The 16,263-nt window shown below is 40.4% G+C and overlaps 1 protein-coding gene across 1 annotated transcript; it reads right to left on the bottom strand.

Moving 5' to 3' along the window:
- Positions 1–7,098: 7,098 nt before the first annotated feature.
- nkpd1 (NTPase, KAP family P-loop domain containing 1) lies at positions 7,099–11,602 on the bottom strand. The gene is made up of 5 exons (XM_042081554.1): positions 11,581–11,602; positions 10,919–11,056; positions 10,441–10,569; positions 7,992–9,799; positions 7,099–7,610 (listed from the first exon to the last, which is right to left on the bottom strand). Exons 2-5 carry the CDS (start codon positions 10,929–10,931, stop codon positions 7,338–7,340), a joined length of 2,223 nt encoding a protein of 740 aa, XP_041937488.1. The 5' UTR covers positions 10,932–11,056; positions 11,581–11,602; the 3' UTR covers positions 7,099–7,337.
- Between the last annotated feature and the right edge of the window lie 4,661 nt (positions 11,603–16,263).

Raw genomic sequence — 16,263 nt, 5'->3', positions numbered from 1 at the left:
CCTTTTGGACATGTCAGCATACTCATTTGCACCACTGGTTAGATGTAAAACTGCATTTCATTTTAGGCTACTGGTATTTCATTTGTGCAATGACAATAAAGTTGAACATACTTTGATCTAATCAAAAGACTTAGATATGAACTAAACATGAAAAAAAAAACATGGTCTAACCTATCTTCTTGATACAGTAGCTGTTGAAAACTGCATGGAACTGACAGGGATTTTTTTGCTTAAAAATAAATAAATAATAAAAAAAAATCATCATGCTGATATTGTCTACTTTTCCCAAATACAATGTAGCCTACAGGTGTACATGACCTTTTATCAGTCCAGTTGCAATTAATTAACTTTGATGAACTGCCACTTGTGATTGAGATTTTAAAGGTTTTATAACAATGCTACAGATTTTGTGGCTGGTACTACAAATCTATTCATGTTTGCAGCACCAGTGCCATGTGCAAAAAAAGTCAAAGGTTGTATTAGCGATAGCGGGGATACGTCCCTTCTGTTGATGTTCAAACAAAACAGAGAGCTAGGTCGCTACTCCCTCCCCCTCCCTCCCGTGCAATTAAAACTCTCCTAAACGTGCATCTTGTCGGTTATTGGTTGAAACACTTTATTTTGCTTTTGAGGGGTTGCCAACCCTTGTTGGTAGCAATTGTTTTTGTGTACAGATCTCGGAGCCTAGGCTGCCTACAGAGACACGTTTTTTTGAGGACCTGCTTATGGGGCAGGCAGCTAGTGGATCGTTTAGTTTAGAAAGATTAGATGAATGTGATCATTTATGTTTGGGCCTTTTTTGGGGCTGAAATCGCTGATACAACCTTTAACATTCAGCCCTGGTATAACACATATCTCATGTAGCCTATTCTGTCTGATACGCCATGCTGATGTTATATGCAAAAAAAAGGAATAAAATGTTAATGAGAAACTTTCTGATATTTGGGAATGGGAAAATAATAGCTAATGGACAAAATAATTGTTAGATTAATCAAAAAATGAATCGTTAGATTAGTCAACTAACCGAAAAAATAATCATTAGATTAATCATTTATAATCTGTTGGGACAGCCCTAAAAGTAACTGATCATATTTGTAAAATGTTTTTCTTGGATAAAGGGGGAGTCTTTAAGCATGAACTTCACAGAACAAAGCACAAAGCAAAGACCTCTTTTATTCTTACTATTCTTTCTATTCTGTACAACAAAACTAATTACTGTATATGAAGAGCCTTTCATTAGGAAACTCGATAGTTAGGCCTATGCAAATACATAATGCCCCATCTTGATTAGAACCTTATTATGAGAGAACATTTTTACATTGTGTTTGTTAAAAATGATTAACTATCGGCCGATATATCGTTATCAATTTTTGAAAAACTTGAATGTTGAAATCGGTATCGGCCCTCAAAATCCCATATCAGTCAGGCTCTATAAGGTGATGGAGACAAATTGACACACACACACACACACACACACACACACACATCCACACGCAGACACACACACAAACACGCACACAAGCACGCTCGCACACACTCACACACACTCATGCACGCATGCACACATGTGCGCGCACACACACAGGCATGCACATACAAGCATACATAAAAGTTTCAAGAGTGGGGGATTAGGTACAGTAGGAGATGGAGACAAAATGATAAGTGTGATTTATTTTTGCGGAACGGATGTACAGGACTCTCAAAGTGCGCTCTGCGGTACATCTAGTTTTATAAATAAATAGTTGTTGTTGTGTCTATATAGGCTTAAGTGATTAAATAACTTAAACCAAAGTGATTTATTCATTCTATGTAGTCAGTCACACAAGGGACATAGTGAAAAAATCAGTAAGTGTCTTATTTGTAATATTTCATTATTTAACAGCATTAATAATCAGTGATAATTAGCTACCTATTTAAAGTATTGATTGCTACAGAGAAAGACATTTCTTAAAATATAGCTGCAAGCAGCAATGAGGGGGCCAAGCAGTTGAGCAGGAGTTGTCATGACAACCCAATTTTGCTACATTATACACACACCCAATTAACCCCCCGTCCCACACACAGACATAAACACAGATAAACTTCCTCCCCCACACAACCCAATAGCTCCCCACACATAAGCACACCTCAAACATCACCAAATTGATTGTGCGTCCTCAGGTTGTAGTCACGAGTCCACATACCAAGTTTGGTGTTGATACGAGAAAGTGTTGATGATTATAGCGCCTCTAGTGGTCAAAGGTCACTAAATATATTGAGCGTCTTCAGGATGTGGTCCCGAGTCCATTTACCAAGTTTGGTGTCGATACGAGAAAGTGTTGCAAATTATAGCACCCCTAGTGGTCAAAGGTTGCTAAAATTATTGTGTCTCCTTAGGATGTTGTCCTGAGTCCATATACTAAGTTTGGTTTCGATACGTGAAAGCATTGCTTAAATATGAGCCCACTTCCTGTGATTATAGCGCCCCCTAGTGGTCAAAGGTCATTACATTTCTTGAGCCTCATCCTTATTGGGTCCTGACCCCATGTACAGACTTTGGTTTATCTATGTCAAAGCGTTGCTGAAATATGACTATACTTCCTGTGATTATAGCGACACACAGTGGTCAAAATGCACCAAATTTCTTGAGCCTTCTCCTAATAGGGTCTGAGTACTGAGTTTGGTGTTGATACGCAAAAGCCTTGCTTAGGTATCACTTCACTTGATTGGTCGTGACGGGCGACAGGTTTTGAATATGGCTCCAAAAAGGGTCTTGAGCCCATGTACTGAGTTTGGTTTTGATACATTAAAGCTTTACTGAAATATTACTATATACTATATAATATTAATACTACTAATATGGCTCCAAAAAGCAATGCGTTTGTGAGTCATGGTCTGACGATCATCTACGCCAAGTTTTGTCAAAATCGGACAAACTTTATGACCTTTGATTCCTTTTAAGTGTTTTTGATTAAATCCAATATGGCGGAAAATCCAACGTGGCGGAAATTGACTTCATGGGGTGCGTTGAGTTCGGTCTCATCCAAGGATTCCAAGTATACCTCAATTTGTATGGTTGAAACTTTAAGCGCATAGATGTAATGCAAAATCTGACACACTGGGGGCGCTAGAGCACTTGACATGAAACTTAGTGAAATTAATCATATGACTATACCGAATCAATGTGCCAAATTTCCCAAATTTTTACTGTATGGTTCAATGGCAAATGAGTGTTTCGTTATAATAATAATAAGAAGAACACATAGAATCACTATGGGTTGCCTCGCAGCTTCGCTGCTTGGCCCCCAATAAGCCGATTAAAGAAAAGAAAATGATTGAGGGCATGCTAGATGCAACTAACTCGACCCCAACCCCCATGTTTGTGATTTACTCGATGCTGTTTCCTCATCTGCCATTGAGGGCAGTTCCACATATTTATAGAGTGCTTTGCACCACATCTAAATCCACTTTATAAGCGAGGAGGATATGGAAACATTCCCTATGAAAATTAAGTGGCACATGGGGATATCCATCCAAGTTGTGCACGGCCTGGTATTCCCAGTACTGCGATGTAATATACAGCTCACGTACACATACACTGCCCTATAAAAGGTGAACCATGTGCAATCAACATGAGATCTCCCCTTTGCCCTTCAGTGTTTGTGTACAGCATTTCATACCATTGGTTTAACTTGTCAAGTTTTAATAGATAAGCCTGTATATAGGTAAGGCAGACTGCACATGGATAGATTTAATGATAAAATATTAAAGAGCTACAGTATGCTTGTAGTATTGAGGTTGTTTTATCCAATGGTTTCATGCATGACTCATTGTTAAGCATAAACTGTGGAGAGCAGAGCCTATCTCTCTCTCTAGCAACCTGAGATAGTCACCGAACCTGACCAATGTATAATTGGTTTGATTTCTTAGGGATCCTACTTCAATCTGCTATGTGCTTAGTTGCCACAGCAACAATAAAATGGTTGATAGGTCATTTACTTTGCTGATTACTTTTTTAGATATAAAAATGCCATTTTTGAAGAAAAGAATCAAATGTGTAAGAGAATAAATGAGTTTCAATGCAGGATGAATGTGATGCTGTATATCTCTACATAATGAAGTGGCCAAGCTGCCACAGGGTCATGGTCTTTAAACAAACTGTTCGTAAGGTATAAGGACAAGCATGAAGAACATCTTTTGAAAATGAATTGAATCAGTGCGGCAATACTTCAAAACCTTCCTAATCTTTCTCTGTCTGCTTACAGGCAGTTTTTTAGAAAGCTGTATGTTTCCAATCGACAATTCTGGGTTCACTCTCTCAATTATCAATAACAGCAAGGAGACCCAAGCATACTGGATCATTGTGATAAACCTTTTTTCTGCGCACATGTTGACAGGCAAGCTCGAGTTGCTTACAGTTTCGTGCTCTGGCACACTTGCAAGATTTCACAGCTGGAAACCATGTTGGGCTTTTTGTTACACTTTATGAGGCTTTGCCAATCTGAAGAGTGGTGGTTTCCCACCACAACTTCTTACCGTTCCCATAATGGCACAGTGCAGAATGTTCTGCTCCAGGAGATCGGCAGCTTTTGTGTGTGGAGATGTGCTGTAAGTTGGTCTTTGCCATTGATCAAGGTGAGGAACTTCAGTTTTTCTACAATGATTCTCCTCTTGACAGGAAAGGCTGTGTATACATCCAAAAGAAGCAGCCACTTGTTTTGAGGACACATCATTTTGAGAAGAATTGAGTGATGGTGGTGGATGTTGAAAAGAAATGTGGTGTTACACAGAGTGACACAAGAAGAAGGTTTTAATATATTATCTTCGGCCAGAGTTGCTGAATGTTCAAACAAAATCCACCATTATAGCAGGGCTTTTCAAATGATTGTGGCCCAGGGACCACTATGATTCACTGTCACTATGGGACACTGTGATTCACAAACATCACAAAAGAGAAAACTGTGAAACTACATAACTGAATGCATGGTCAGGGCCCACCTGCCAAGCTGCCGTGGAGCAGCGGTTGAAAACCTCTGGTCTACTGTAAAGTATAACTTATATTGCCATATGGGAGGGAAGAACTCTGTGGTGGGATTGTCAGCCCTGTCAGTGCAGGGTTTTGCATTCTCTTGGAGTTGCTTGCTAGCAATTTATAAAGATTATTTCACCATGTCATGCATGCAAGATTACAAGAGTATACTTTAAAAAATGCTGAATTTTAGTTTCAATTTGTTTCAATGCAGTATTTTTTTTTTCAAACATACACACTATACCCAAATATGTCAAATGTTTCAGCAGAGAGTTGTATCATCAGAAGATATACTGTATACAGAAGATGCTGACTTCTAAATAATGACACAAGGCTTAGCTAATGACTACATGCTGAATGATAAATACTGTATTCACCTTCTGGTAAGTAGACATAAACAAATATTTGAACTCAGGCTGTGTAAAGTTTTTCTGGGTCAGGGATTTGGATTGTAATTTGTATATATATATAAAAAAAAACATATGCAGTAAAAGGGCCTGTACTACTCATTCATGGATTAGTTGTCCACAGGCGCTTGTCTGAGACCTTAAGACCTTTTGCAGGCAACTCAAGGGGAAACAACCACAACTATTCACTGAACAGCCCGAATCAACTCAAGGAACTAAAAACTGAAGTCCACAATATAAGTAAGGGATAACGGCCGCCGAGGTGTCCTGTTATATGGTTTTAATGGACGAGGGCGAGGGGCAAAGAACTCCGCCCGAGTCCATTAATTCCGTATAACTGGACACATCTCGAAGGCCGTTATCCCACTTATCACCCGGTTGCCACTGTAAAGCAAAGGCAACACGCGGTTCCGTTTAAAAAGAAGCTCACTAGATCAGCTTGTTGTACAACTTTTGTTGGCCTATAACAGCGATAGCATGGACAGTTAGCTGGTTTGCAGTTGATTCCATTGTTGCAAAGCCTACAAACGTCGTCCTACTATGGTTGTTATAGTTACCATTCATAAGCATTGATATGGAACCGTGTCCTGTTATTCAGAATTAATAGCCATCCCACCAGCCAATCAGCAAAGTGTATTATATTAGTTCTCTCCGGGTGATAACAGGATGTAACCGGATAAGAACCTGTTGCGTCTGTGAGGCCATAGTGAGCATGCAGTATTCCATTAGAACCGAATCCATTCTAAACCTTTCAGTTGTAAAATGTAAAACCAGAGACGGTTGATAAAGCATATATATTAAGGATCTTTGGTAAAACACAGGTCTATATGGTACATCATCTGTATAACCTCTGTATTGAGCCTATATATTACAGTAGTTGTAAGTCTGAGGAACGAATGCACTATGTCCCACAAAGTCCATGATATTTTGCCAGTGTAAGACTAAGGCATCTGTTGTATTAGTGAATGTTGTTTTGTCCTGTTCTCACAGTTGATTTATGGTTAAACTGTAGAATTCTGTAGCAGCATGTCCCACTGAAGCTGGGGTTTTCTTTGGGGCTGTGATAAATAATGATCCTTCTCACAAATGTTTGTCTTCAGCCCACTCTTCTGCACAATCCCTCCAGGTTATCTGAAGTCAGACAAACTGGGAAGCATGACTGTAAAAAACAGCTTTTTTTGTTGTTTTACAGTGCCAGCATTTTATCTTGCATCCTAAAATGTTATTACAAAACCATAATAATTCATTTTGTTTTTATTTGTGTAACAACAATGCCAGAAGGCCAGTAGAACAATTTGCTCATATTTTAAAAAATTACCTGTTTTTATTACTGACCCTAAGGCAAGGAGGGGGAAATGACATATTGTTTCTGAAGCATGGATACCTAGATCATTGCAGAATGAGTGGTTTGTGTGTAAGTGGACTTTAATGAGTGTTACTCTGACATGCAGTAAGGTGATGTCTTAATAGGGATATGGTTATTCTGGAGGAAGCTTGGTGAATAATGCCTAAGAGTAGCGTGTAAGCTGGGGAAAGGATTTAAACTGGAGTGACATGTGTGCCTTAAATACTGACGTGAGTTAAATGCTCACAACATGCTGGAGAATTGAAGCATGAACTTAAGAAAATGTGAGTTCAGTAATGATGTGGGGTTGAGAGGTGTATTGAAGTGCAACTACTTTGTTGATCTTGTTGGTCTTTTTATTGGTGACAGAAATATTGTTCTGAATGATTGAAAATTCCAGCATTCCAGTCAGAAAGTTCCTGATTGCATGTTTTTGAAACTGTATGGTTATCAAAAGGGTATACAGTATATCATTACACTACACTATAACTATATAAAACCCACCCCTATCAGAGATAATCTGTTGAAGCCCAACATGTTAAATGACTAGCTATGTTTTGGTTCCATCCCTCTTCACTTAAACATTGGTTGTTTTACATGCAGCAGCATGGCCTGGACTGGATGGACAGATAGCCTTGCAAGGCTGTGCTGGAGCTGGCCTGCTTTCCTCGTAACCTTCAGTATCGGAGTTACCGGTGAGAAAGGTCATCTTGAAGGTGGTCCACTCCCCCAGGGTCATCTGCAGCACCTCTTTCAGGTCTGCATGGTCATTAAACAGAAGAGCCCTCCCATTCAGGTGGTTGGACTTCACCACTTCTGCGTACTTGTCAGAGAGACCTACCCGAGACATCTTGGAGAAAGAATATCACTACTTATTTGCATTCATTTCACACATAGACAGTCAGTACTATACATCTATTTTTATTATATTAATATCTCGACTATCTATTTGCATTGCACATTTGCACTGCTGAGGCCAATTAAGCTTGTTGAAGTTATGCAAGTTGATGACATCCATTGAATGAGGAAATTAACTGTGTGTATTTATTGCTTATTTTACATAATTAACACCAGTAAAATCCCTTCTCAATACAGTGCACAAATTGAACATATCTCTTAACTAGAGAACAACAAAATGACAAAGGTGATACAATATAAAAAAGATGTCTAACCTCCCTGGTTCTTCTGTAAGACAAGAATAGTTACTCTAACTATTAAAATGGATTCTTACCTCTTCGCAGATGCCGTCTGTACTCATGTGGATCACCTGTCGTCTAGGTAGAGCATCAAAAGGGTTCCTCTGTGTGGGGTCTTTCAGTTTGCTGCTTCCTCTAACCCTGGCGAGTTTCCTCTTGATCGAAAGATCCAGATTGACGGTGCATTGGTCAAACCTCTCCGCCTCACCCACGGTGAAACGGAAATCCAATCTCAGGAACTTCTCGAAAAGCTCTGGGTCACCATCTCTTTCTAGAAAATCCTCCACCTCTTCTTTCATGAGATGTAGCTCAAGGCGATGCTTCATGAAGACATCCCAGAGCTCCATGGAGCTGTTCATGGCCACTTCTTGATTGATCGCTTTTCTCTGCTGAGTGTCCTCAATGCACTGGAGAATCCAGCTCAGGCGACAGGGCCAGCGGTCGGCCAAGACCACCCAGGCTGCTACCTTCTCGGCTGGTTGACACTGGAAGTGGGGGAGCTCCTCCATAATGACGACAGTCACACGGATGGAGTTGATGATCCTTCTCATGGACATGGTATTACCAGAGAGGTACACATGCAAGAGACTTGTGGGCTGGTGAACAGTCTGGAAAGCCTCTTGAACCATCCGCTCCACCTCATCGTCCTTCAGATCTTCAGTTTTGTTTGTTTGAGCAAGTAATGGTACAGAGGTTTCCTCAAGGAGCCTTTTGCCATTCAGTGAAGATTCATCCTCAACACACACAGAGCTTTTTGTGCTCCCCAAAGGCATGTGATCATCTTTCTGAGGAGATACTTCTGGGATTTCTGATTGTCCACGCACAATGTTCAAGAACACGTTGCGCTTTGATTTGTCACAGAGCGGAGGCACTGTAAATGGAAGTGTGATGATGCGATCCAGGAAACCGAAAGCTTCTTTTTGGTTATAACAACACTCAGCGTTGTCCACCTGTTCGACAAGAACTTCAGGATCCACTGCCAGAAGAGAGATGAAGGGGCTCTCCTCATCAGACAGCAAGATGTTGATGGCATCCAGGACGCCCACGATTTTCTTCGGCGTGCAGCGGTCAAGGTTGGTGATTTCCAGCACGACTCGAATCCTCCTCCTCTCAAAGACCTCCATGAAATGGATGAAGCGAGACAGCAGCTTCATTTCCTTCCGCACTTCATTCATGAAGCCCAGTTTCTCACTCACTTTCTGGTTGTCCATGCTACTTCGGATGTTGAAGTCTTGGTTGAACGCCAGGTTTTTCCCCAACATGAAGGTGAATCGAACCGCACCAGCCGCTGGGAGCCCAAGAGTTGCAATGGCAAACCCTTCTAACACTCCAAACCCATCGTTCTCCTCAACTTCTGGATTCCCATCTTCCTCCACCTCTGGTTTAGGGAAGCCGAACATAATGAGCAGAGCCAAGATGACCACTGCTCCAGTGACAATGAGGGCAAGGACTAGCCACAAAGGGAAGCAGCAGATCTTCTTGGACCTCCAGTTCGCTATTCCGTCCTCGATCGTTTTCTTGTGTTCGGCTGTCTCCTCGTCATGCTGACACATGCGGTAGAGGCCCAGCTGGAGTTTGCCGAACTTCTGTTGCAGCACCACGCACAGACGCATCACCAATCCCGCCCAGAGCAGGTCACTGCCAGCAAAGTGCCAGGCGCTGAACCTCACGAACACAAAGCGGACGTTCTTCTGATGTTGGTTGTCCTCCGTCCACACAGGTCGATAGAAGAGCAGCCGCGAGATGAGAGCCAGAGTGCTGCAAAGAGAAGGCTGGACAGGGCGAGGCTTTGATCTGCCAGGAGACTTCCTCTCTCTTCTCTTGGTCTCTTGCTCCATTTCAACTGAGAGTAAGAGAATGTGGGGGGGGGAATGAGGGAAAGAGTTGTGGATGGTGAGGGGTGGTGTTGGGAGACAGACACAAAATCCCAACAGAGACGAGAAAAATATATATACTTTTTTATTGTGATATGTATAATGAAGTCCTGGATTCTTTGATCCTCTGATCAATTACAGTGACATGTCAAAAGACTCATTTTGCTCTGATGAACAACCTTACATGGTCAAGTATGGATGGTACTCATTAAGGTTTAAAGACCATTTGTAGTCTGTTATATGACAACGTGATCAAAAACATTTTCACTAACCTAAATACTTAAAACCTGCAAAACCTATTTATTTGTGTTAAACTCCTGTTTATCTCTCAGACCTAAAAATGAATCTGCATACAGTAACCTAATCAGTGAAGATTTCCTCATAATAGGAGTGTAATGTTCAGAACATATGTTATCTGAAGGCTAATGGAAGAAATTAAATAAATGTGCACATAACATATCATTTTGCATTACTGTTGCAGATCATAACATTTGCAATTACAAACTAATGATATACTGGGTATATTGTAGGCTATTAGTATTGGCACTGTCAGGTTTAACCACACTCTTAGTTCCTGCATTCAAATCAGAATGTGCCCCCAGATACATACCCTCTATGTTTCTAAGAACCATGTTGATGCGACTGTTGCACGATGAGTATAGGCCCACAGTCAGGGGAGAGGCAACATGAGTGAGCGTCTTGGACAATGCTTTGGCATAAATCTTGTCAGATGGCAGGTCTGTTTGAAGCAGAGAAATGTACAGTAGCAAACAATGACCATCACGAAAAAAACAACAAAAAACATGACATGACTTAATTAATAATGAGTCAGAACGGCATGAATCCTTATCCTGCCTACTCTGCTTAAGGGTGAGGTCTTAATCAGTTAACTGATGTGCATTTGCATTGGACAGTGGCACATTTAAATGTAAAGGGGTAGGTGCCTCACAGCTGATGGAGAAGCCGCAATGATGCAGAAGTGTGTGTGTGTGTGTGTGTGTGTGTGTGTGTGTGTGTGTCCCGCACCAACTCCTGCTTTCTGCTTTCCCCTGTGCTATCTTTTCTGTTTTTAATGCAGATGCTGGTACCTTTTGTTGACATGTTGAAAAGGAAGGTGGGCACTCTTCAGGAAAAAAAAATATCCAGGCTTTTATAGGTTTCTGGCAATGTAATAATCTCTGAGTAGTCCAACTGCACGGAGTCCTTGTTGTAGCAGGCTTGTTTTGCTGTAATTAGTTTTTATTTTTGTGTTTTGTAATTAGTGTGTTTATTTTACAAAAGAAAGTCTGGTGAAAACAACCTCTTATGTTTATGCCATTAGCCATATGAAGGGTATGTAAGGTATACAGCAGTATGACATTAATCCAATTAACTGAAAATATTTTCTAAAAAAAAAGTACTGACATACTACCAGAAAATGTTAACCACAGTGAAATAAGACAGGCACTGATTATTAGACATGACTCGTTTAAGATTTATGTGATGACCTTTAAGGGCAAATTCGGTATTCTACAACCCAAGGGTCTATTTTTGGATGGTAACTCTACATTTTCATTGGGGACCAAAACATTTTTAATTGTGGCAGTTTTGGATAATTTTGCACTTACAACAAAATAACATATAGCACAACCTTGAGGGCAATCTCACTGTGTCAAAGTAAATCGCTACTTTATTACTTTATTTGCTACTTGAGGGTTGTAGAATACCAGATATGCCCTTTTTTCAATGAAAAAGATGAAGACAGACTCACCTTTTGCACTCACTGTTCAAATAGTACATGTACGTAAAGAAAACTCTTAAAATCTGTCGTCATGCAAACATTAAACCTGTCTCATACAGCAAAGCAGGGGGATGAAAAAGCAAAGGTTACCTTATCATAACATGAAAGAGGAACTACTCAATTTGCATAATGAACTTTAAACGGGATGCAGCCATAAACTGTCAATGCATAGACAACTGCAAACAAATCCCCACAAACTATTGGCCGCTTGCTACTAATTGCATGCAATAAACAGTCATAGATAGGCAACTGGAGGTAGGACACAGACAGACAGAGAGAGAGAGAGACAAACTGAAGTACTGTAAATGAAACTAAAAGTAAACGCACTCTCAAGCTTTAACTCTTTTAATTATTCTAAGAAAGCATGTCACAAGACGGACGCGTTTCGGCCAATGCCATCTTCAGCATCTGAAGTAGAACAATCAGTTCTACTGAAGCAAACTGAAGTAGAACAATCAACCCTATACTCATGTGAGCAAACAAACCCTACACTGTATATGCAAAATGCCCTAATGACAGTCTTGACAGTCTGACACTGATACCTTGACACCTGTGCTGTTCTGTGCTGTGCAGGCACATACATTGCAGAGGACTTTATCAAGGTCATACAGAATTGATTATTCTGCGTTAATGTTTTTTTTATCAGTTATTTATTCTCAAATTAATTAATCGAAATTAATCAGTTATTTTGACAGCCCTAATATATATATATATATATCCTTTCTACAACGTATAATGTTTATATACTTTCTACACTGTAAAAAGACTATAGATTTTACAGTAGCTTACTGGCAGGCGGATGCCAGTGATTTACTGTATAGTACTACAGTAGTTACTATTCTATTATTCCACTGCTTGGTTGAATTTCCCATTGTCCTACGTAATTTAGAACGACCATTAACCGTATGTTATTTGCACACCTATGAAGTAGATCCACTGGAAATCTTGAGATTTTTATATCAGTAATGTGGTCCAGGGGTTGAGTGGCATGCATGCATCCCTGCCACTAGTGTTGACAGATCATCGTGTTACAAATATTAGCAGTTTTTGAACACCCCAGTGTTCAAGTCCAAGTCATTAAAAAAAATTCCAAGTCAAGTCCGAGTCGAGTCCACTACTCATCCGAGTCAAGTCTGAGTCGAGTCACTGATCCACGTCGAGTCCGAGTCGAGTCCCTATTGATCAAGTCGAGTCCAAGTCCAGCACTAAAGTAAGCATAGCCTACATGTCGTTCCAGTTTTTTCCATTGCAGATGAAATCCTTAAAAGCAAAACGGACAAACTTCTGTCTCAAAGCAGGGGTGCCATCACTTGTGTGAAAGTAGTATTGCCAAGGAGTATTGGAGTAAAATTTCTTGCCAAACCCAATGTGTTGTATTTATTATATCGGAGAGAATACCATACCATAGCCATACCATATAGGCCTAATCATAATAAATGAGCAATCCACATCCCAATCACACAGGCCATTAACTCACATTATGCTGATAGATATATAGATATACTTTATTGATCCCTAGTTCATAGATAGATAGATAGATAGATAGATAGATAGATATTCTTTATTGATCCCCTAATGCTGTTACTGACTGCTGACAATTGTATAGGCAGTGTTGTAGAAGTTCATACTTCACAAGAGCTAGATGGACGTTGGAGTAGGCCAACGTCCATCTTTGTAAGAGGTAGTGTGGATCATAAAAGGGCCTTCCCCGGGCATTTTTAAAAAAAAAATCTGGTTGTTAAATAGCCTACACAATTTTAGCACAAAAATAAGTCACGCTGAAAGGCATATATGATTCTAACTGTCTCACTGAATTGCATTATGCACACTCAATTCTCACTGGTATCTGCTAGACAACAAGTACCAAAACATGATTAGTTCATAGATTTCACATGTAAAATACATTTTATACAACCCCACCCCCATCTTGCCTGTTCATAATTCTGAGAAATTCTTGAATTGTGTGCATGTGTGCGTGTACATGTTTATGCTTATGTGTGTGTCGGTGTGTGTGTGTGTGTGTGTGTGTGTGTGTGTGTATGTGTGTGCGTGCATGTGCTTGTGTGTGTCCCTGCGTATGTGCCTGTGTGTGTGCACGTGCATGCATGCGTACATATGTCTACTGTGTGAGTATGTGTCATACATATGATTACTGTGAATGTATGTGTGTGCATGTGTATCTGTTTATGCACATGTGTGCATATGGAATCGGTTAACATGACCCCTGGAGGCAAACATGCGCCGAAAATTGGTCATCCTAGGCCCTACGGTTCTCAAGATATTCACAGAAAACTCTGTTGGTGTACGGTCACTAAATGTACACATAAATTATTTTATTGTATGGCCCCCCATGAACGAAAGTTTATGATTACAACACCTCATTTTTACTTTTTTGTTTTTAACTAGGTGGCGCTATACATGAAATGAGTGGTTATGGAATGGGTTGATTCGGCCCCTTAAGATCAACATACAAAAAAATGGTGGTCCTCCTAAATCCTACGGTTCTTGAGATATTCCCAGAAAACTGTGTCTGCCCTACCCTCCTTTCGGGGGGTCCAGTCCAGCGGGGGGGCTACCGATGAAAAAGAAAAACAATGGTTCCATGCTATCCATGTGGGGCTACATGCCCACCAAGTTTCGTGTACCCCGGTCTTTCAGTGTCCTGGGAATCCTTGACGGAAATTTGGGCATGCGAAGAAAAAAAAAAAAATTGGACTAATCCTATATGACCGCTGCACGGCGGTCATAATAAAATGTACACATTTTCGCCTATATAATACATTAATATATACATGCAAAAGGATGGAAAAGGGTGGATCAAGTCCAAACTCATGTTTTGTGACATCTGCTGTATGCTGCTGCTGAGACCTTGAATTTCCCCTGGGGATCAATAAAGTATCTATCTATCTATCTATCTATCTATCTAGAGTGTATGGGCTTTTAGAAAATATATGGATTAAATGGCTGAATAAGGCATGTTTGGCTTTGATAGAGACCATAATGTCTTGGCTGCAGAAATGGCTCAACTTTAGGCTACAGTGGAATTTACTGTATAGGTGGATGTGCTCAAACATTTGAAGACAAGATTAATGAGGACTCAAAAATATATTTTTAATCTTCATCACTATCATTATATTCATCCAGACTGGCATTTACAGTATGTTCTCCTCATCCTCCTCTTCCTCCATCCGATTGCTATAAGTTTGTAACCTACACAATTCTGTGCACTTTAATCTGTTTGAAAGGCAGGAGCAGTCAGAAAGTTTGCAGGTTTGTAGACATTTGCAGACCAAGTTAGTTTCATCTTTGTCTATGTCTGAATCTTCCTTTGTGTACGCCCTGTAGCAGGATCTATGGTAATGGCCTTCTGCTGCTACTAAGTCATGACTGGCTATGGATAGTACTCTTTTGTAACCTTTCCTGATGGCTGCTCTTCTGATTTTGTTATCAGGTCTTAACTCTGCACATTTTGTTAGACTCTCTTTTGTCCTTTGACCTTTCAAATACTTGCTACAGTACATTTGTCACAAAATACAGGTGCTGGTCATATAATTAGAATATCATGAGAATATCATGAAAAAGTTTATTTATTTCAGTAATTCCATTCAAAAAGTGAAACTTGTATAATGTATACATTTATTCCACATATACTGATATTGTTCAAGTGTTTATTACTTTTAATTTTGATGATTATAACTGACAACTAATGAAAACCCCAAATTCAGTATCTCAGAAAATTACAATATTGTGAAAAGCTGGTGCCACACTCTAATCAGCTAATTAACTCAAAACACATGCAAAGGCATTTAAATGGTCTCTCAGTCTAGTTCTGTAGGCTACACAATCATGGGGAAGACTGCTGACCTGACAGTTGTCCAAAAGACGACCAGTGACAACATGCACAAGGAGGGCAAGACACAAAAGGTCATTGCTAATAAGGCTGGCTGTTCACAGAGTTCTGTGTCCAAGCACATTAATAGACTCCCATTCACCACCACCAATAGACACCACCACGCACAGACGTATGCAAGACATGGGTTTCAGCTGTCGCATTCCTTGTGTCAAGCCACTCTTGAACAAGAGACAGCATCAGAAGCGTCTCGCCTGGGCTAAAGACAAAAAGGACTGGACTGCTGCTGAGTGGTCCAAAGTTATGTTCTCTGATGAAAGTAAATTTTGCATTTCCTTTGGAATCCACGTTGCTTGAGGTCCAGTGTAAAGTTTCCACAGTCAGTGATGGTTTGGGGTGCCATGTCATCTGCTGGTGTTGGTCCATTGTGTTTTCTGAGGTCCAAGGTCAACGCAGCAGTCTACCAGGAAGTTTTAGAGCACATCATGCTTCCTACTGCTGACCAACTTTATGGAGATGCAGATTTCATTTTCCAACAGGACTTGGCACCTGCACAGAGTGCCAAAGCTACCAGTACCTGGTTTAAGGACCATGGTATCCCTGTTCTTAATTGGCCAGAAAACTTGTCTGACCTTATTGTGAAGAGGAAGATGTGATACGCCATACCCAACAATGCAGAAGAGCTGAAGGCCACTATCAGAGCAACCTGGGCTCTCACAACACCTGAGCAGTGCCACAGACTGATCGACTCCATGCCATGCCGCATTGTAATTCAGGCAAAATGAGCCCCAACTAAGTATTGA

Source organism: Alosa sapidissima, chromosome 23 (genome assembly GCF_018492685.1).
Source record: "Alosa sapidissima isolate fAloSap1 chromosome 23, fAloSap1.pri, whole genome shotgun sequence".
Classification (NCBI taxonomy): Eukaryota; Metazoa; Chordata; class Actinopteri; order Clupeiformes; family Clupeidae; genus Alosa; species Alosa sapidissima.
This window is presented reverse-complemented; position numbering and strand designations above follow the sequence as displayed.